The following is a 23283-nucleotide window of genomic DNA, read 5'->3' as shown; positions in this document are numbered from 1 at the left end:
GGACAGGTCACAGCGAGCGAGGGACACGACGTCAGGTCAGGACAGGTCACAGCGAGCGAGGGACACTACGTCAGGTCAGGACAGGTCACAGCGAGCGAGGGACACTACGTCAGGTCAGGACAGGTCACAGCGAGCGAGGGACACGACGTCAGGTCAGGACAGGTCACAGCGAGGGAGGGACACGACGTCAGGTCAGGACAGGTCACAGCGAGCGAGGGACACGACGTCAAGTCAGGACAGGTCACAGCGAGCGAGGGACACGACGTCAGGTCAGGACAGGTCACAGCGAGCGAGGGACACGACGTCAGGTCAGGACAGGTCACAGCGAGCGAGGGACACTACGTCAGGTCAGGACAGGTCACAGCGAGCGAGGGACACGACGTCAGGTCAGGACAGGTCACAGCGAGCGAGGGACACTACGTCAGGTCAGGACAGGTCACAGCGAGCGAGGGACACTACGTTAGGTCAGGGCAGGTCACAGCGAGCGAGGGACACGACGTCAGGTCAGGACAGGTCACAGCGAGCGAGGGACACGACGTCAGGTCAGGACAGGTCACAGCGAGGGAGGCTCCAATGACGGGACTGGTTTAAACTCTTACCTTGAGCTCGGTCACGCGAGCGAACATCAGATTGGTTAGAGCTTCTCCGACAGCCATCCGAGCTCCGGCCGCAGGGTCAATCAGACCTTTGATTGGCTGCTCCCCAATTGCTGTCGCTGCTCCGACTGTGTCGAAATACGAGAGTGCAACGACGGCCGCGTCAGCTAATGGAGTGTGGAGTGGGCCCACACACTGCTGCTGTGCTACCAGGCCCGTCACCGAGCGATCGACCTGGGGGAAGAGAGAGGGCGACCGTCAGTGACCCACACACTGCTGCTGTGCTACCAGGCCCGTCACCGAGCGATCGACCTGGGGGAGGAGAGAGAGCGACCGTCAGTGACCCACACACTGCTGCTGTGTAACCAGGCCCGTCACCGAGCGATCGACCTGAGGGAGGAGAGAGGGCGACCGTCAGTGACCCACACACTGCTGCTGTGTAACCAGGCCCGTCACCGAGCGATCGACCTGGGGGAGGAGAGAGGGCGACCGTCAGTGACCCACACACTGCTGCTGTGTAACCAGGCCCGTCACCGAGCGATCGACCTGGGGGAGGAGAGAGAGCGACCGTCAGTGACCCACACACTGCTGCTGTGCTACCAGGCCCGTCACCGAGCGATCGACCTGGGGGAGGAGAGAGGGCGACCGTCAGTGACCCACACACTGCTGCTGTGCTACCAGGCCCGTCACCGAGCGATCGACCTGGGGGAGGAGAGAGAGCGACCGTCAGTGACCCACACACTGCTGCTGTGTAACCAGGCCCGTCACCGAGCGATCGACCTGGGGGAGGAGAGAGAGCGACCGTCAGTGACCCACACACTGCTGCTGTGCTACCAGGCCCGTCACCGAGCGATCGACCTGGGGGAGGAGAGAGAGCGACCGTCAGTGACCCACACACTGCTGCTGTGCTACCAGGCCCGTCACCGAGCGATCGACCTGAGGGAGGAGAGAGGGCGACCGTCAGTGACCCACACACTGCTGCTGTGTAACCAGGCCCGTCACTGACCGGTCAACCTGGGGGAGGAGAGAGGGCGACCGTCAGTGACCCACACACTGCTGCTGTGTAACCAGGCCCGTCACTGACCGGTCAACCTGGGGGAGGAGAGAGGGCGACCGTCAGTGACCCACACACTGCTGCTGTGTAACCAGGCCCGTCACCGAGCGATCGACCTGAGGGAGGAGAGAGGGCGACCGTCAGTGACCCACACTCTGCTGCTGTGTAACCAGGCCCGTCACCGAGCGATCGACCTGAGGGAGGAGAGAGGGCGACCGTCAGTGACCCACACACTGCTGCTGTGTAACCAGGCCCGTCACTGACCGGTCAACCTGGGGGAGGAGAGAGGGCGACCGTCAGTGACCCACACACTGCTGCTGTGTAACCAGGCCCGTCACCGAGCGATCGACCTTAGGGAGGAGAGAGAGCGACCGTCAGTGACCCACACACTGCTGCTGTGTAACCAGGCCCGTCACTGACCGGTCAACCTGGGGGAGGAGAGAGGGCGACCGTCAGTGACCCACACACTGCTGCTGTGTAACCAGGCCCGTCACCGAGCGATCGACCTGGGGGAGGAGAGAGAGCGACCGTCAGTGACCCACACACTGCTGCTGTGCTACCAGGCCCGTCACCGAGCGATCGACCTGGGGGAGGAGAGAGGGCGACCGTCAGTGACCCACACACTGCTGCTGTGTAACCAGGCCCGTCACCGAGCGATCGACCTGAGGGAGGAGAGAGGGCGACCGTCAGTGACCCACACACTGCTGCTGTGCTACCAGGCCCGTCACCGAGCGATCGACCTGAGGGAGGAGAGAGAGCGACCGTCAGTGACCCACACACTGCTGCTGTGCTACCAGGCCCGTCACCGAGCGATCGACCTGGGGGAGGAGAGAGGGCGACCGTCAGTGACCCACACACTGCTGCTGTGCTACCAGGCCCGTCACCGAGCGATCGACCTGAGGGAGGAGAGAGAGCGACCGTCAGTGACCCACACACTGCTGCTGTGTAACCAGGCCCGTCACCGAGCGATCGACCTGGGGGAGGAGAGAGGGCGACCGTCAGTGACCCACACACTGCTGCTGTGCTACCAGGCCCGTCACCGAGCGATCGACCTGGGGGAGGAGAGAGGGCGACCGTCAGTGACCCACACACTGCTGCTGTGTAACCAGGCCCATCACTGACCGGTCAACCTGGGGGAGGAGAGAGGGCGACCGTCAGTGACCCACACACTGCTGCTGTGTAACCAGGCCCGTCACCGAGCGATCGACCTGGGGGAGGAGAGAGAGCGACCGTCAGTGACCCACACACTGCTGCTGTGTAACCAGGCCCGTCACCGAGCGATCGACCTGGGGGAGGAGAGAGGGCGACCGTCAGTGACCCACACACTGCTGCTGTGTAACCAGGCCCGTCACCGAGCGATCGACCTGAGGGAGGAGAGAGGGCGACCGTCAGTGACCCACACACTGCTGCTGTGCTACCAGGCCCGTCACCGAGCGATCGACCTGGGGGAGGAGAGAGGGCGACCGTCAGTGACCCACACACTGCTGCTGTGTAACCAGGCCCGTCACCGAGCGATCGACCTGAGGGAGGAGAGAGAGCGACCGTCAGTGACCCACACACTGCTGCTCTGTAACCAGGCCCGTCACCGAGCGATCGACCTGAGGGAGGAGAGAGAGCGACCGTCAGTGACCAACACACTGCTGCTGTGTAACCAGGCCCGTCACCGAGCGATCGACCTGGGGGAGGAGAGAGGGCGACCGTCAGTGACCCACACACTGCTGCTGTGCTACCAGGCCCGTCACCGAGCGATCGACCTGAGGGAGGAGAGAGGGCGACCGTCAGTGACCCACACACTGCTGCTGTGTAACCAGGCCCGTCACTGACCGGTCAACCTGGGGGAGGAGAGAGGGCGACCGTCAGTGACCCACACACTGCTGCTGTGTAACCAGGCCCGTCACCGAGCGATCGACCTGGGGGAGGAGAGAGGGCGACCGTCAGTGACCCACACACTGCTGCTGTGTAACCAGGCCCGTCACCGAGCGATCGACCTGGGGGAGGAGAGAGGGCGACCGTCAGTGACCCACACTCTGCTGCTGTGTAACCAGGCCCGTCACCGAGCGATCGACCTGAGGGAGGAGAGAGAGCGACCGTCAGTGACCCACACACTGCTGCTGTGTAACCAGGCCCGTCACCGAGCGATCGACCTGAGGGAGGAGAGAGAGCGACCGTCAGTGACCCACACACTGCTGCTGTGTAACCAGGCCCGTCACCGAGCGATCGACCTGAGGGAGGAGAGAGAGCGACCGTCAGTGACCCACACACTGCTGCTGTGTAACCAGGCCCGTCACTGACCGGTCAACCTGGGGGAGGAGAGAGGGCGACCGTCAGTGACCCACACACTGCTGCTGTGTAACCAGGCCCGTCACTGACCGGTCGACCTGGGGGAGGAGAGAGGGCGACCGTCAGTGACCCACACACTGCTGCTGTGTAACCAGGCCCGTCACTGACCGGTCGACCTGGGGGAGGAGAGAGAGCGACCGTCAGTGACCCACACACTGCTGCTGTGTAACCAGGCCCGTCACCGAGCGATCGACCTGGGGGAGGAGAGAGAGCGACCGTCAGTGACCCACACACTGCTGCTGTGTAACCAGGCCCGTCACTGACCGGTCAACCTGGGGGAGGAGAGAGAGCGACCGTCAGTGACCCACACACTGCTGCTGTGTAACCAGGCCCGTCACCGAGCGATCGACCTGAGGGAGGAGAGAGAGCGACCGTCAGTGACCCACACACTGCTGCTGTGTAACCAGGCCCGTCACCGAGCGATCGACCTGAGGGAGGAGAGAGGGCGACCGTCAGTGACCGACCCCCTTATTGGTCAGGAATCTCTCTCTGACCTCACCCCACTCACCTTATTGGTCAGGTATCTCTCTCTGACCTGACCCCACTCACCTTATTGGTCAGGAATCTCTCTCTGACCCGACCCCTCACCTTATTGGTCAGGAATCTCTCTCTGACCCGACCCCACTCACCTTATTGGTCAGGTATCTCTCTCTGACCTGACCCCACTCACCTTATTGGTCAGGAATCTCTCTCTGACCTGACCCCACTCACCTTATTGGTCAGGTATCTCTCTCTGACCCGACCCCTCACCTTATTGGTCAGGTATCTCTATCTTACCCGTCTCCACTCACCTTATTGGTCAGGTATCTCTCTCTGACCCGACCCCACTCACCTTATTGGTCAGGTATCTCTCTCTGACCCGACCCTCTCACCTTATTGGTCAGGTATCTCTCTCTGACCCGACCCACTCACCTTATTGGTCAGGTATCTCTCTCTGACCCGACCCCACTCACCTTATTGGTCAGGTATCTCTCTCTGACCCGACCCCACTCACCTTATTGGTCAGGTATCTCTCTCTGACCCGACCCTCTCGGCACCTTCAGGTCCAGGGGTATGATTCTCGCTTAGGGAGTTTCATTGAGTGATATGCGAGAGGTCCCGGGTTCAAATCCCGGACGAGCCCTCATGTGTTTCTCCTTAGGGGCGGACATATGAGGAGAGGTTGAGTAGATTGGGACTCTACTCATTGGAGTTCAGAAGAATGAGAGGCGATCTTATTGAAACATATAAGATTGTGAAGGGTCTTGATCGGGTGGATGCAGTAAGGATGTTCCCAAAGATGGGTGAAACTAGAACTAGGGGGCATAATCTTAGAATAAGGGGCTGCTCTTTCAAAACTGAGATGAGGAGAAACTTCTTCACTCAGAGGGTGGTAGGTCTGTGGAATTTGCTGCCCCAGGAAGCTGTGGAAGCTACATCATTAGATAAATTTAAAACAGAAATAGACAGTTTCCTAGAAGTAAAGGGAATTAGGGGTTATGGGGAGCGGGCAGGAAATTGGACATGAAGCTGAGTTCGGATCGGTCAATGCCCTGTGGGTGGCGGAGAGGGCCCAGGGGCTATGTGGCCGGGTCCTGCTCCGACTTCTTGTGTTCTTTAGATTTGTGGTTGGGATCAGATCAGCCATGATCTTATTGAATGGCGGAGCAGGCTCGAGGGGCCGATTGGCCTACTCCTGCTCCAATTTCTTATGTTCTTATGTTCTTATTGGTCAGGTATCTCTCTCTGACCCGACCCCTCTCCCGATTGGTCAAGTATCTCTCTCTGACCCGACCCACTCACCTTATTGGTCAGGTATCTCTCTCTGACCCGACCCCTCTCCCGATTGGTCAGGTATCTCTATCTTACCCGTCTCCACTCACCTTATTGGTCAGGTATCTCTCTCTGACCCGACTCCACTCACCTGATTGGTCAGGTATCTCTCTCTGACCCGACTCCACTCACCTTATTGGTCAGGTATCTCTCTCTGACCCGACTCCACTCACCTTATTGGTCAGGTATCTCTCTGACCCGACCCTCTCACTCTATTGGTCAGGTATCTCTCTCTGACCCGACCCCACTCACCTTATTGGTCAGGTATCTCTCTCTGACCCGACCCTCTCACCTTAGTGGTCAGGTATCTCTCTCTGACCCGACCCTCTCACCTTATTGGTCAGGTATCTCTCTCTGACCCGACCCTCTCACCCACCCGTCCCCACTCACCTTATTGGTCAGGTATCTCTTGCTTGCCACCGAGGGCAGCCTCAGCACACGGTTCAGAGCCTCTCTGACGGTCAGATTAGGAGGAAGGTTCAAAGTTTGAAGGTCAGGTTTCCTACGGTCCAATATGAACTCCTGAAAAAACACAGGTTCCAGAATTAAGGGAGAAGCAAGAAAAACTGTCAAACACTTAACACAGTGCAAAAGAATTACAGCGAGAGAGGGGGGACTAACAGTGTTAGTGAGATTCTCTCTCTCTCCATTCCCCAGTGAGATACTCTCTCTCAATTCCCACCAGTGAGATACTCTCTCTCTCGCTCTCTCTCTCCATTCCCACCAGTGAGATACTCTCTCTCTCGCTCTCTCTCTCCATTCCCACCAGTGAGATACTCTCTCTCTCTCCCCATTCCCACCAGTGAGATACTCTCTCTCTCTCTCTCTCTCTCTCCATTCCCCAGTGAGATACTCTCTCTCAATTCCCACCAGTGAGATACTCTCTCTCTCTCCATTCCCACCAGTGAGATACTCGCTCTCTCTCCCCATTCCCACCAGTGAGATACTCTCTCTCATACTCCCCATTCCCACCAGTGAGATACTCTCTCTCTCTCTCTCTCTCCATTCCCACCAGTGAGATACTCTCTCTATCTCTCCATTCCCACCAGTGAGATACTCTCTCTCTCTCTCCCCATTCCCACCAGTGAGATACTCTCTCTCTCTCTCTCTCTCTCCATTCCCACCAGTGAGATACTCTCTCTCTCTCTCCCCATTCCCACCAGTGAGATACTCTCTCTCTCTCTCCCCATTCCCACCAGTGAGATACTCTCTCTCTCTCCCCATTCCCACCAGTGAGATACTCTCTCTCTTTCTCCATTCCGACCAGTGAGATACTCTCTCTCTCTCTCTCCATTCACACCAGTGAGATACTCTCTCTCTCTCTCCATTCACACCAGTGAGATACTCTCTCTCTCTCTCTCTCTCTCTCTCCCTCCCTCTCTCCCTCCAATCCCACCAGTGACATACTCCCTCTCTCCATTCCCACCAGTGAGATACTCCCTCTCTCTCCATTCCCACCAGTGAGATACTCGCTCTCTCTCCATTCCCACCAGTGAGATACTCGCTCTCTCTCTCTCTCTCTCTCTCTCTCTCCATTCCCACCAGTGAGATACTCTCTCTCTCTCCCCATTCCCACCAGTGAGATACTCTCTCTCTCTTTCTCCATTCCCACCAGTGAGACACTCTCTCTCTCTCTCCATTCACACCAGTGAGATACTCTCTCTCTCCATTCCCACCAGTGAGATACTCTCTCTCTCTCTCTCTCTCTCTCTCCCTCTCTCCCTCCAATCCCACCAGTGACATACTCCCTCTCTCCATTCCCACCAGTGAGATACTCCCTCTCTCTCCATTCCCACCAGTGAGATACTCGCTCTCTCTCTCTCTCTCTCCATTCCCACCAGTGAGATACTCTCTCTCTCTCTCTCTCCATTCCCACCAGTGAGATACTCTCTCTCTCTCTCCATTCCCACCAGTGAGATACTCTCTCTCTCTCTCCATTCCCACCAGTGAGATACTCTCTCTCTCTCCATTCCCACCAGTGAGATACTCTCTCTCTCCCCATTCCCACCAGTGAGATACTCTCTCTCTCTCTCTCTCCATTCCCACCAGTGAGATACTCTCTCTCTCTCACTCTCCATTCCCACCCGTGAGATACTCTCTCACTCTCCATTCCCACCAGTGAGACACTCTCTCACTCTCCATTCCCACCAGTGAGATACTCTCTCACTCTCCATTCCCACCAGTGAGATACTCTCTCACTCTCCATTCCCACCAGTGAGATACTCTCTCACTCTCCATTCCCACCAGTGAGATACTCTCTCACTCTCCATTCCCACCAGTGAGATACTCTCTCTCTCTCCATTCCCACCAGTGAGATACTCTCTCTCTCTCCATTCCCACCAGTGAGATACTCTCTCTCTCTCCATTCCCACCAGTGAGATACTCTCTCTCTCTCCATTCCCACCAGTGAGATACTCTCTCTCTCCATTCCCACCAGTGAGATACTCTCTCTCTCTCCATTCCCACCAGTGAGATACTCTCACTCTCTCCATTCCCACCAGTGAGATACTCTCACTCTCTCCATTCCCACCAGTGAGATACTCTCTCTCTCTCCATTCCCACCAGTGAGATACTCTCTCTCTCTCCATTCCCACCAGTGAGATACTCTCTCTCCATTCCCACCAGTGAGATACTCTCTCTCCATTCCCACCAGTGAGATACTCTCTCTCTCCATTCCCACCAGTGAGATACTCTCTCTCTCCATTCCCACCAGTGAGATACTCTCTCTCTCCATTCCCACCAGTGAGATACTCTCTCTCTATCTCTCTCCATTCCCACCAGTGAGATACTCTCCCTCTTTCCCCCCATTCCCACCAGTGAGATTCTCTCTCTCTCTCCCCATTCCCACCAGTGAGATACTCTCTCTCCCCATTCCCACCAGTGAGATACTCTCTCTCTCTCTCTCTCCATTCCCACCAGTGAGATACTCTCTCTCTCCATTCCCACCAGTGAGATACTCTCTCTCTCCATTCCCACCAGTGAGATACTCTCTCTCTATCTCTATCTCTCTCCATTCCCACCAGTGAGATACTCTCCCTCTCTCCCCCCATTCCCACCAGTGAGATTCTCTCTCTCCCCCCATTCCCACCAGTGAGATTCTCTCTCTCTCTCCCCATTCCCACCAGTGAGATACTCTCTCTCTCTCTCTCTCTCTCTCTCCATTCCCACCAGTGAGATACTCTCTCTCTCTCACTCTCCATTTCCACCAGTGAGATACGCTCTGTCTCTCTCCATTCCCACCAGTGAGATACTCTCTCTCTCTCTCCATTCCCACCAGTGAGATACTCTCTCTCTCTCTCCATTCCCACCAGTGAGATACTCTCTCTCTCTCCATTCCCACCAGTGAGATACTCTCTCTCCATTCCCAGCAGTGAGATTCTCTCTCTCCATTCCCACCAGTGAGATACTCTCTCTCTCTCTCTCTCTCTCTCTCCATTCCCACCAGTGAGATACTCTCTCTCTCTCCATTCCCACCAGTGAGATACTCTCTCTCTCTCCATTCCCACCAGTGAGATACTCTCTCTCCATTCCCACCAGTGAGATACTCTCTCTCTCCATTCCCACCAGTGAGATACTCTCTCTCTCCATTCCCACCAGTGAGATACTCTCTCTCTATCTCTCTCCATTCCCACCAGTGAGATACTCTCCCTCTTTCCCCCCATTCCCACCAGTGAGATTCTCTCTCTCTCTCCCCATTCCCACCAGTGAGATACTCTCTCTCTCCCCATTCCCACCAGTGAGATACTCTCTCTCTCTCTCTCCATTCCCACCAGTGAGATACTCTCTCTCTCTCACTCTCCATTCCCACCAGTGAGATACTCTCTCACTCTCCATTCCCACCAGTGAGATACTCTCTCACTCTCCATTCCCACCAGTGAGATACTCTCTCACTCTCCATTCCCACCAGTGAGATACTCTCTCACTCTCCATTCCCACCAGTGAGATACTCTCTCACTCTCCATTCCCACCAGTGAGATACTCTCTCACTCTCCATTCCCACCAGTGAGATACTCTCTCACTCTCCATTCCCACCAGTGAGATACTCTCTCACTCTCCATTCCCACCAGTGAGATACTCTCTCACTCTCCATTCCCACCAGTGAGATACTCTCTCACTCTCCATTCCCACCAGTGAGATACTCTCACTCTCCATTCCCACCAGTGAGATACTCTCTCACTCTCCATTCCCACCAGTGAGATACTCTCTCACTCTCCATTCCCACCAGTGAGATACTCTCTCACTCTCCATTCCCACCAGTGAGATACTCTCCCACTCTCCATTCCCACCAGTGAGACACTCTCCCTCTCTCCATTCCCCAGTGAGACACTCTCCCTCTCTCCATTCCCCAGTGAGACAATCTCTCACTCTCAATTCGCACCATTGAGATACTCTCGCACTCTCCATTCCCACCAGTGAGATACTCTCTCACTCTCCATTCCCACCAGTGAGATACTCTCTCACTCTCCATTCCCACCAGTGAGATACTCTCTCACTCTCCATTCCCACCAGTGAGATACTCTCTCACTCTCCATTCCCACCAGTGAGATACTCTCTCACTCTCCATTCCCACCAGTGAGATACTCTCTCTCTCTCCATTCACCAGTGAGATACTCTCTCACTCTCCATTCCCACCAGTGAGATACTCTCTCACTCTCCATTCCCACCAGTGAGATACTCTCTCACTCTCCATTCCCACCAGTGAGATACTCTCTCTCTCTCCATTCCCCCGTGAGATACTCTCTCTCTCCATTCCCCCGTGAGATACTCTCTCTCTCCATTCCCCCGTGAGATACTCTCTCTCTCCATTCCCCCGTGAGATACTCTCTCTCTCCATTCCCCAGTGAGATACTCTCTCTCTCCATTCCTCAGTGAGATACTCTCTCTCTCCATTCCCCAGTGAGATACTCTCTCTCTCCATTCCCCAGTGAGATACTCTCTCTCTCTCTCTCCATTCCCCAGTGAGATACTCTCTCTCTCTCTCTCCATTCCCCAGTGAGATACTCTCTCTCTCTCTCTCCATTCCCCAGTGAGATACTCTCTCTCTCTCTCTCTCCATTCCCCAGTGAGATACTCTCTCTCTCGCCATTCCCCAGTGAGATACTCTCTCTCTCTCTCCATTCCCAGTGATACTCTCTCTCTCTCCATTCCCGTGAGATACTCTCTCTCTCTCCATTCCCGTGAGATACTCTCTCTCTCTCCATTCCCGTGAGATACTCTCTCTCTCGATCCATTCCCCAGTGAGATACTCTCTCTCTCTCTCCATTCCCCAGTGAGATACTCTCTCTCTCTCGCCATTCCCCAGTGAGATACTCTCTCTCTCTCTCTCTCTCTCTCCATTCCCCAGTGAGATACTCTCTCTCTCTCTCCATTCCCCAGTGAGATACTCCCTCTCTCTCCATTGCCCAGTGAGATACTCTCTCTCTCTCCATTGCCCAGTGAGATACTCTCTCTCTCTCTCTCTCTCTCTCCATTCCCCAGTGAGATACTCTCTCTCTCCATTCCCCAGTGAGATACTCTCTCTCTCTCTCTCTCTCTCCATTCCCCAGTGAGATACTCTCTCTCTCCATTCCCCAGTGAGATACTCTCTCTCTCCATTCCCCAGTGAGATACTCTCTCTCTCCATTCCCCAGTGAGATACTCTCTCTCTCTCTCTCTCTCTCTCCATTCCCCAGTGAGATTCTCTCTCTCTCTCCATTCCCCAGTGAGATACTCTCTCTCTCCATTCCCCAGTGAGATACTCTCTCTCTCCATTCCCCAGTGAGATACTCTCTCTCTCCATTCCCCAGTGAGATACTCTCTCTCTCCATTCCCCAGTGAGATACTCTCTCTCTCCATTCCCCAGTGAGATACTCTCTCTCTCCATTCCCCAGTGAGATACTCTCTCTCTCCATTCCCCAGTGAGATACTCTCTCTCTCCATTCCCCAGTGAGATACTCTCTCTCTCCATTCCCCAGTGAGATACTCTCTCTCTCCATTCCCCAGTGAGATACTCTCTCTCTCCATTCCCCAGTGAGATACTCTCTCTCTCCATTCCCCAGTGAGATACTCTCTCTCTCCATTCCCCAGTGAGATACTCTCTCTCTCCATTCCCCAGTGAGATACTCTCTCTCTCCATTCCCCAGTGAGATACTCTCTCTCTCCATTCCCCAGTGAGATACTCTCTCTCTCCATTCCCCAGTGAGATACTCTCTCTCTCCATTCCCCAGTGAGATACTCTCTCTCTCTCTCTCTCTCCATTCCCCAGTGAGATACTCTCTCTCTATTCCCCAGTGAGATACTCTCTCTCTCTCTCTCTCTCTCCATTCCCCAGTGAGATACTCTCTCTCTCCATTCCCCAGTGAGATACTCTCTCTCTCTCTCTCTCTCTCCATTCCCCAGTGAGATACTCTCTCTCTCTCCATTCCCCAGTGAGATACTCTCTCACTCTCCATTCCCCAGTGAGATACTCTCTCACTCTCCATTCCCCAGTGAGATACTCTCTCACTCTCCATTCCCCAGTGAGATACTCTCTCACTCTCCATTCCCCAGTGAGATACTCTCTCTCTATCCATTCCCCAGTGAGATACTCTCTCTCTCCATTCCCCAGTGAGATACTCTCTCTCTCCATTCCCCAGTGAGATACTCTCTCTCTCTCTCTCCATTCCCCAGTGAGATACTCTCTCTCTCTCTCTCCATTCCCCAGTGAGATACTCTCTCTCTCTCCATTCCCCAGTGAGATACTCTCTCTCTCTCCATTCCCCAGTGAGATACTCTCTCTCTCTCCATTCCCCAGTGAGATACTCTCTCTCTCTCCATTCCCCAGTGAGATACTCTCTCTCTCTCTCCATTCCCCAGTGAGATACTCTCTCTCCATTCCCACCAGTGAGATACTCTCTCACTCTCTCTCTCCATTCCCACCAGTGAGATACACTCTCTCTCTCCATTCCCACCAGTGAGATACTCTCTCTCTCCATTCCCACCAGTGAGATACTCTCTCTCTCCATTCCCACCAGTGAGATACTCTCTCTCTCCATTCCCACCAGTGAGATACTCTCTCTCTATCTCTCTCCATTCCCACCAGTGAGATACTCTCCCTCTTTCCCCCCATTCCCACCAGTGAGATTCTCTCTCTCTCTCCCCATTCCCACCAGTGAGATACTCTCTCTCTCCCCATTCCCACCAGTGAGATACTCTCTCTCTCTCTCTCTCCATTCCCACCAGTGAGATACTCTCTCTCTCTCACTCTCCATTCCCACCAGTGAGATACTCTCTCACTCTCCATTCCCACCAGTGAGATACTCTCTCACTCTCCATTCCCACCAGTGAGATACTCTCTCACTCTCCATTCCCACCAGTGAGATACTCTCTCACTCTCCATTCCCACCAGTGAGATACTCTCTCACTCTCCATTCCCACCAGTGAGATACTCTCTCACTCTCCATTCCCACCAGTGAGATACTCTCTCACTCTCCATTCCCACCAGTGAGATACTCTCTCACTCTCCATTCCCACCAGTGAGATACTCTCTCTCTCTCCATTCCCACCAGTGAGATACTCTCTCTCTCTCCATTCCCACCAGTGAGATACTCTCTCTCTCTCCATTCCCACCAGTGAGATACTCTCTCTCTCCATTCCCACCAGTGAGATACTCTCTCTCTCTCCATTCCCACCAGTGAGATACTCTCTCTCTCTCCATTCCCACCAGTGAGATACACTCTCTCTCTCCATTCCCACCAGTGAGATACTCTCACTCTCTCCATTCCCACCAGTGAGATACTCTCTCTCTCTCCATTCCCACCAGTGAGATACTCTCTCTCTCTCCATTCCCACCAGTGAGATACTCTCTCTCCATTCCCACCAGTGAGATACTCTCTCTCCATTCCCACCAGTGAGATACTCTCTCTCTCCATTCCCACCAGTGAGATACTCTCTCTCTCCATTCCCACCAGTGAGATACTCTCTCTCTCCATTCCCACCAGTGAGATACTCTCTCTCTCCATTCCCACCAGTGAGATACTCTCTCTCTATCTCTCTCCATTCCCACCAGTGAGATACTCTCCCTCTTTCCCCCCATTCCCACCAGTGAGATTCTCTCTCTCTCTCCCCATTCCCACCAGTGAGATACTCTCTCTCCCCATTCCCACCAGTGAGATACTCTCTCTCTCTCTCTCTCCATTCCCACCAGTGAGATACTCTCTCTCTCCATTCCCACCAGTGAGATACTCTCTCTCTCCATTCCCACCAGTGAGATACTCTCTCTCTCTCCATTCCCACCAGTGAGATACTCTCTCTCTCTCCATTCCCACCAGTGAGATACTCTCCCTCTCTCCCCCCATTCCCACCAGTGAGATTCTCTCTCTCCCCCCATTCCCACCAGTGAGATTCTCTCTCTCTCTCCCCATTCCCACCAGTGAGATACTCTCTCTCTCTCTCTCTCTCTCCATTCCCACCAGTGAGATACTCTCTCTCTCTCACTCTCCATTTCCACCAGTGAGATACGCTCTGTCTCTCTCCATTCCCACCAGTGAGATACTCTCTCTCTCTCTCCATTCCCACCAGTGAGATACTCTCTCTCTCTCCATTCCCACTAGTGAGATACTCTCTCTCCATTCCCACCAGTGAGATACTCTCTCTCCATTCCCACCAGTGAGATACTCTCTCTCTCCATTCCCACCAGTGAGATACTCTCTCTCCATTCCCACCAGTGAGATACTCTCTCTCTCCATTCCCACCAGTGAGATACTCTCTCTCTCCATTCCCACCAGTGAGATACTCTCTCTCTCCATTCCCACCAGTGAGATACTCTCTCTCTCTCCATTCCCACCAGTGAGATACTCTCTCTCCATTCCCACCAGTGAGATACTCTCTCTCCATTCCCACCAGTGAGATACTCTCTCTCTCCATTCCCACCAGTGAGATACTCTCTCTCTCCATTCCCACCAGTGAGATACTCTCTCTCTCCATTCCCACCAGTGAGATACTCTCTCTCTCCATTCCCACCAGTGAGATACTCTCTCTCTATCTCTCTCCATTCCCACCAGTGAGATACTCTCCCTCTTTCCCCCCATTCCCACCAGTGAGATTCTCTCTCTCTCTCCCCATTCCCACCAGTGAGATACTCTCTCTCCCCATTCCCACCAGTGAGATACTCTCTCTCTCTCTCTCTCTCCATTCCCACCAGTGAGATACTCTCTCTCTCCATTCCCACCAGTGAGATACTCTCTCTCTCCATTCCCACCAGTGAGATACTCTCTCTCTCTCCATTCCCACCAGTGAGATACTCTCTCTCTCTCCATTCCCACCAGTGAGATACTCTCCCTCTCTCCCCCCATTCCCACCAGTGAGATTCTCTCTCTCCCCCCATTCCCACCAGTGAGATTCTCTCTCTCTCTCCCCATTCCCACCAGTGAGATACTCTCTCTCTCTCTCTCTCTCTCCATTCCCACCAGTGAGATACTCTCTCTCTCTCACTCTCCATTTCCACCAGTGAGATACGCTCTGTCTCTCTCCATTCCCACCAGTGAGATACTCTCTCTCTCTCTCCATTCCCACCAGTGAGATACTCTCTCTCTCTCCATTCCCACTAGTGAGATACTCTCTCTCCATTCCCACCAGTGAGATACTCTCTCTCCATTCCCACCAGTGAGATACTCTCTCTCTCCATTCCCACCAGTGAGATACTCTCTCTCCATTCCCACCAGTGAGATACTCTCTCTCTCCATTCCCACCAGTGAGATACTCTCTCTCTCCATTCCCACCAGTGAGATACTCTCTCTCTCCATTCCCACCAGTGAGATACTCTCTCTCTATCTCTCTCCATTCCCACCAGTGAGATACTCTCCCTCTTTCCCCCCATTCCCACCAGTGAGATTCTCTCTCTCTCTCCCCATTCCCACCAGTGAGATACTCTCTCTCTCCCCATTCCCACCAGTGAGATACTCTCTCTCTCTCTCTCCATTCCCACCAGTGAGATACTCTCTCTCTCTCTCACTCTCCATTCCCACCAGTGAGATACTCTCTCACTCTCCATTCCCACCAGTGAGATACTCTCTCACTCTCCATTCCCACCAGTGAGATACTCTCTCACTCTCCATTCCCACCAGTGAGATACTCTCTCACTCTCCATTCCCACCAGTGAGATACTCTCTCACTCTCCATTCCCACCAGTGAGATACTCTCTCACTCTCCATTCCAACCAGTGAGATACTCTCTCACTCTCCATTCCCACCAGTGAGATACTCTCTCACTCTCCATTCCCACCAGTGAGATACTCTCTCACTCTCCATTCCCACCAGTGAGATACTCTCTCACTCTCCATTCCCACCAGTGAGATACTCTCTCACTCTCCATTCCCACCAGTGAGATACTCTCTCACTCTCCATTCCCACCAGTGAGATACTCTCCCACTCTCCATTCCCACCAGTGAGACACTCTCCCTCTCTCCATTCCCCAGTGAGACACTCTCCCTCTCTCCATTCCCCAGTGAGACAATCTCTCACTCTCAATTCGCACCATTGAGATACTCTCGCACTCTCCATTCCCACCAGTGAGATACTCTCTCACTCTCCATTCCCACCAGTGAGATACTCTCTCACTCTCCATTCCCACCAGTGAGATACTCTCTCACTCTCCATTCCCACCAGTGAGATACTCTCTCACTCTCCATTCCCACCAGTGAGATACTCTCTCTCTCTCCATTCACCAGTGAGATACTCTCTCACTCTCCATTCCCACCAGTGAGATACTCTCTCACTCTCCATTCCCACCAGTGAGATACTCTCTCACTCTCCATTCCCACCAGTGAGATACTCTCTCACTCTCCATTCCCCGGTGAGATACTCTCTCTCTCCATTCCCCCGTGAGATACTCTCTCTCTCCATTCCCCCGTGAGATACTCTCTCTCTCCATTCCCCCGTGAGATACTCTCTCTCTCCATTCCCCAGTGAGATACTCTCTCTCTCCATTCCTCAGTGAGATACTCTCTCTCTCCATTCCCCAGTGAGATACTCTCTCTCTCCATTCCCCAGTGAGATACTCTCTCTCTCCATTCCCCAGTGAGATACTCTCTCTCTCTCTCCATTCCCCAGTGAGATACTCTCTCTCTCTCTCTCTCCATTCCCCAGTGAGATACTCTCTCTCTCTCTCTCCATTCCCCAGTGAGATACTCTCTCTCTCGCCATTCCCCAGTGAGATACTCTCTCTCTCGCCATTCCCCAGTGAGATACTCTCTCTCTCTCTCCATTCCCGTGAGATACTCTCTCTCTCTCCATTCCCGTGAGATACTCTCTCTCTCTCCATTCCCGTGAGATACTCTCTCTCTCTCCATTCCCGTGAGATACTCTCTCTCTCTCCATTCCCGTGAGATACTCTCTCTCTCGATCCATTCCCCAGTGAGATACTCTCTCTCTCTCTCTCGCCATTCCCCAGTGAGATACTCTCTCTCTCTCTCTCTCTCTCTCTCCATTCCCCAGTGAGATACTCTCTCTCTCTCTCCATTCCCCAGTGAGATACTCTCTCTCTCTCCATTGCCCAGTGAGATACTCTCTCTCTCTCTCTCTCTCTCCATTCCCCAGTGAGATACTCTCTCTCTCCATTCCCCAGTGAGATACTCTCTCTCTCCATTCCCCAGTGAGATACTCTCTCTCTCTCTCTCTCTCTCTCCATTCCCCAGTGAGATACTCTCTCTCCATTCCCCAGTGAGATACTCTCTCTCTCTCCATTCCCCAGTGAGATACTCTCTCTCACTCCATTCCCCAGTGAGATACTCTCTCTCTCTCTCTCTCTCTCTCCATTCCCCAGTGAGATACTCTCTCTCTCCATTCCCCAGTGAGATACTCTCTCTCTCCATTCCCCAGTGAGATGCTCTCTCTCTCCATTCCCCAGTGAGATGCTCTCTCTCTCCATTCCCCAGTGAGATACTCTCTCTCTCCATTCCCCAGTGAGATACTCTCTCTCTCCATTCCCCAGTGAGATACTCTCTCTCTCCATTCCCCAGTGAGATACTCTCTCTCTCCATTCCCCAGTGAGATACTCTCTCTCTCCATTCCCCAGTGAGATACTCTCTCTCTCCATTCCCCAGTGAGATACTCTCTCTCTCCATTCCCCAGTGAGATACTCTCTCTCTCTATTCCCCAGTGAGATACTCTCTCTCTCTCTCTCTCTCTCTCCATTCCCCAGTGAGATACTCTCTCTCTCCATTCCCCAGTGAGATACTCTCTCTCTCTCTCTCTCTCTCTCTCCATTCCCCAGTGAGATACTCTCTCTCTCTCCATTCCCCAGTGAGATACTCTCTCTCTCTCTCTCCATTCCCCAGTGAGATACTCTCTCTCTATCCATTCCCCAGTGAGATACTCTCTCTCTATCCATTCCCCAGTGAGATACTCTCTCTCTCCATTCCCCAGTGAGATCCTCTCTCTCTCTCCATTCCCCAGTGAGATACTCTCTCTCTCTCCATTCCCCAGTGAGATACTCTCTCTCTATCTCCATTCCCCAGAAAGATACTCTCTCTCTCTCTCCATTCCCACCAGTGAGATACTCTCTCACTCTCCATTCCCACCAGTGAGATACTCTCTCACTCTCCATTCCCACCAGTGAGATACTCTCTCACTCTCCATTCCCACCAGTGAGATACTCTCTCACTCTCCATTCCCACCAGTGAGATACTCTCTCACTCTCCATTCCCACCAGTGAGACACTCTCTCACTCTCCATTCCCACCAGTGAGATACTCTCTCACTCTCCATTCCCACCAGTGAGATACTCTCTCACTCTCCATTCCCACCCGTGAGACACTCTCTCACTCTCCATTCCCACCCGTGAGATACTCTCTCACTCTCCATTCCCACCCGTGAGATACTCTCTCACTCTCCATTCCCACCCGTGAGATACACTCTCACTCTCCATTCCCACCAGTGAGACACTCTCTCTCTCTCTCTCTCTCCATTCCCCAGTGATACTCACTCTCTCTCTCTCTCTCCATTCCCCAGTGAGATACTCTCTCTCTCTCTCTCCATTCCCACCAGTGAGATACTCTCTCACTCTCCATTCCCACCAGTGAGATACTCTCTCACTCTCCATTCCCACCCGTGAGATACTCTCTCACTCTCCATTCCCACCCGTGAGATACTCTCTCACTCTCCATTCCCACCCGTGAGATACTCTCTCACTCTCCATTCCCACCCGTGAGATACTCTCTCACTCTCTCTCTCTCTCCATTCCCCAGTGAGATACTCTCTCTCTCCATTCCCCAGTGAGATACTCTCTCTCTCCATTCCCCAGTGAGATACTCTCTCACTCTCCATTCCCACCCGTGAGATACTCTCTCACTCTCCATTCCCACCCGTGAGATACACTCTCACTCTCCATTCCCACCAGTGAGACACTCTCTCTCTCTCTCTCTCTCTCCATTCCCCAGTGATACTCACTCTCTCTCTCTCTCTCTCCATTCCCCAGTGAGATACTCTCTCTCTCTCTCTCTCCATTCCCACCAGTGAGATACTCTCTCACTCTCCATTCCCACCCGTGAGATACTCTCTCACTCTCCATTCCCACCCGTGAGATACTCTCTCACTCTCCATTCCCACCCGTGAGATACACTCTCACTCTCCATTCCCACCAGTGAGACACTCTCTCTCTCTCTCTCTCTCCATTCCCCAGTGATACTCACTCTCTCTCTCTCTCTCTCCATTCCCCAGTGAGATACTCTCTCTCTCTCTCTCCATTCCCACCAGTGAGATACTCTCTCACTCTCCATTCCCACCAGTGAGATACTCTCTCACTCTCCATTCCCACCAGTGAGATACTCTCTCACTCTCCATTCCCACCAGTGAGATACTCTCTCACTCTCCATTCCCACCAGTGAGATACTCTCTCACTCTCCATTCCCACCAGTGAGATACTCTCTCACTCTCCATTCCCACCAGTGAGATACTCTCTCACTCTCCATTCCCACCCGTGAGATACTCTCTCACTCTCCATTCCCACCCGTGAGATACTCTCTCACTCTCCATTCCCACCCGTGAGATACTCTCTCACTCTCCATTCCCACCCGTGAGATACTCTCTCACTCTCCATTCCCACCCGTGAGATACTCTCTCACTCTCTCTCTCTCTCCATTCCCCAGTGAGATACTCTCTCTCTCCATTCCCCAGTGAGATACTCTCTCTCTCCATTCCCCAGTGAGATACTCTCTCACTCTCCATTCCCACCCGTGAGATACTCTCTCACTCTCCATTCCCACCCGTGAGATACACTCTCACTCTCCATTCCCACCAGTGAGACACTCTCTCTCTCTCTCTCCATTCCCCAGTGATACTCACTCTCTCTCTCTCTCTCTCCATTCCCCAGTGAGATACTCTCTCTCTCCATTCCCCAGTGAGATACTCTCTCACTCTCCATTCCCACCAGTGAGATACTCTCTCACTCTCCATTCCCACCCGTGAGATACTCTCTCACTCTCCATTCCCACCCGTGAGATACTCTCTCACTCTCCATTCCCACCCGTGAGATACTCTCTCACTCTCCATTCCCACCCGTGAGATACACTCTCACTCTCCATTCCCACCAGTGAGACACTCTCTCTCTCCATTCCCCAGTGAGATACTCTCTCTCTCCATTCCCCAGTGAGATACTCTCTCTCTCCATTCCCCAGTGAGATACTCTCTCTCTCCATTCCCCAGGGAGATACTCTCTCTCTCCATTCCCCAGTGAGATACTCTCTCTCTCCATTCCCCAGTGAGATACTCTCTCTCTCCATTCCCCAGGGAGATACTCTCTCTCTCCATTCCCCAGGGAGATACTCTCTCTCTCCATTCCCCAGGGAGATACTCTCTCTCTCCATTCCCCAGGGAGATACTCTCTCTCTCCATTCCCCAGGGAGATACTCTCTCTCTCCATTCCCCAGGGAGATACTCTCTCTCTCCATTCCCCAGGGAGATACTCTCTCTCTCCATTCCCCAGGGAGATACTCTCTCTCTCCATTCCCCAGGGAGATACTCTCTCTCTCCATTCCCCAGGGAGATACTCTCTCTCTCCATTCCCCAGGGAGATACTCTCTCTCTCCATTCCCCAGTGAGATACTCTCTCTCCATTCCCCAGTGAGACACTCTCTCTCTCTCTCCATTCCCCAGTGAGATACTCTCTCTCTCTCTCCATTCCCCAGTGAGATACTCTTTCTCTCTCTCCATTCCCCAGTGAGATACTCTCTCTCTCTCCATTCCCCAGTGAGATACTCTCTCTCTCTCTCCATTCCCCAGTGAGATACTCTCTCTCTCTCTATTCCCGTGAGATACTCTCTCTCTCCATCCATTCCCCAGTGAGATACTCTCTCTCTCTCCATTCCCCAGTGAGATACTCTCTCTCTCTCCATTCCCCAGTGAGATACTCTCTCTCTCTCTCTCTCTCTCTCTCGCCATTCCCCAGTGAGATACTCTCTCTCTCTCTCTCTCTCCATTCCCCAGTGAGATACTCTCTCTCTCTCTCCATTCCCCAGTGAGATACTCTCTCTCTCTCTCTCGCCATTCCCCAGTGAGATGCTCTCTCTCTCTCTATCCATTCCCCAGTGAGATACTCTCTCTCTCTCTATCCATTCCCCAGTGAGATACTCTCTCTCTCTATCCATTCCCCAGTGAGATACTCTCTCTCTCTCCATTCCCCAGAGATTCTCTCTCTCTCTCTCTCTCGCCATTCCCCAGTGAGATACTCTCTCTCTCTCTCCATTCCCCAGTGAGATACTCTCTCTCTCTCTCCATTCCCCAGTGAGATACTCTCTCTCTCTCTCTCCATTCCCCAGTGAGATTCTCTCTCTCTCTCTCCATTCCCCAGTGAGACTCTCTCTCTCTCTCTCCATTCCCCAGTGAGACTCTCTCTCTCTCTCCATTCCCCAGTGAGATACTCTCTCTCTCTCTCCATTCCCCAGTGAGATGCTCTCTCTCTCTCTCTCCATTCCCCAGTGAGATATTCTCTCTCACTCCATTCCCCAGTGAGATACTCTCTCTCTCTCTCTCGCCATTCCCCAGTGAGATGCTCTCTCTCTCTCTATCCATTCCCCAGTGAGATACTCTCTCTCTCTCTATCCATTCCCCAGTGAGATACTCTCTCTCTCTATCCATTCCCCAGTGAGATACTCTCTCTCTCCATTCCCCAGAGATTCTCTCTCTCTCTCTCTCTCGCCATTCCCCAGTGAGATACTCTCTCTCTCTCTCCATTCCCCAGTGAGATACTCTCTCTCTCTCTCTCCATTCCCCAGTGAGATACTCTCTCTCTCTCTCTCCATTCCCCAGTGAGATTCTCTCTCTCTCTCTCCATTCCCCAGTGAGACTCTCTCTCTCTCTCTCCATTCCCCAGTGAGACTCTCTCTCTCTCTCCATTCCCCAGTGAGATACTCTCTCTCTCTCTCCATTCCCCAGTGAGATGCTCTCTCTCTCTCTCTCCATTCCCCAGTGAGATATTCTCTCTCACTCCATTCCCCAGTGAGATACTCTCTCTCTCTCTCTCTCTCCATTCCCCAGTGAGATACTCTCTCTCTCTCCATTCCCCAGTGAGATACTCTCTCTCTCTCCATTCCCCAGTGAGATACTCTCTCTCTCTCCATTCCCGTGAGATACTCTCTCTCTCTGTCCATTCCCCAGTGAGATACTCTCTCTCTCTCCATTCCCCAGTGAGATACTCTCTCTCTCTCCATTCCCCAGTGAGATACTCTCTCTCTCTCTCTATTCCCCAGTGAGATTCTCTCTCTCTCTCTCTCTCTCTCTCTCTATTCCCCAGTGAGATTCTCTATCTCTCTCTCTCTCTCTCTCCATTCCCGTGAGATACTCTCTCTCTCTATCCATTCCCCAGTGAGATACTCTCTCTCTCTATCCATTCCACAGTGAGATACTCTCTCTCTCTCCATTCCCCAGTGAGATTCTCTCTCTCTCTCTCTCCATTCCCCAGTGAGACTCTCTCTCTCTCTCCATTCCCCAGTGAGATACTCTCTCTCTCTCCATTCCCCAGTGAGATACTCTCTCTCTCTCTATTCCCCAGTGAGATACTCTCTCTCTCTCTCTCTATTCCCCAGTGAGATACTCTCTCTCTCTCTCTCTCTCCATTCCCCAGTGAGATACTCTCTCTCTCTCTCCATTCCCCAGTGAGATATTCTCTCTCACTCCATTCCCCAGTGAGATACTCTCTCTCTCCATTCCCCAGTGAGATACTCTCTCTCTCTCTCTCTCTATTCCCCAGTGAGATACTCTCTCTCTCTCTCTCTATTCCCCAGTGAGATACTCTCTCTCTCTCTCTCTCTCCATTCCCCAGTGAGATACTCTCTCTCTCTCTCCATTCCCCAGTGAGATATTCTCTCTCACTCCATTCCCCAGTGAGATACTCTCTCTCTCCATTCCCCAGTGAGATACTCTCTCTCTCCATTCCCCAGTGAGATACTCTCTCTCTCCATTCCCCAGTGAGATACTCTCTCTCTCCATTCCCCAGTGAGATACTCTCTCTCTCCATTCCCCAGTGAGATACT

General features: G+C 53.1%; 1 protein-coding gene across 1 annotated transcript in view; it reads right to left on the bottom strand.

Annotated features, from left to right (window-relative positions):
* LOC137316644 (phosphoribosylformylglycinamidine synthase-like) overlaps positions 1-23283 on the bottom strand; it is a 127463-nt gene that overhangs the window by 11965 nt on the left and 92215 nt on the right. The window contains 2 exon segments of the mRNA XM_067980493.1: positions 600-830; positions 6193-6324. Of these exon segments, the coding sequence (XP_067836594.1) occupies positions 600-830; positions 6193-6324 (363 nt within the window).

The sequence above is a fragment of the Heptranchias perlo genome, unplaced genomic scaffold (assembly GCF_035084215.1).
Source record: "Heptranchias perlo isolate sHepPer1 unplaced genomic scaffold, sHepPer1.hap1 HAP1_SCAFFOLD_598, whole genome shotgun sequence".
Lineage (NCBI taxonomy): Eukaryota > Metazoa > Chordata > Chondrichthyes > Hexanchiformes > Hexanchidae > Heptranchias > Heptranchias perlo.
This window is presented reverse-complemented; position numbering and strand designations above follow the sequence as displayed.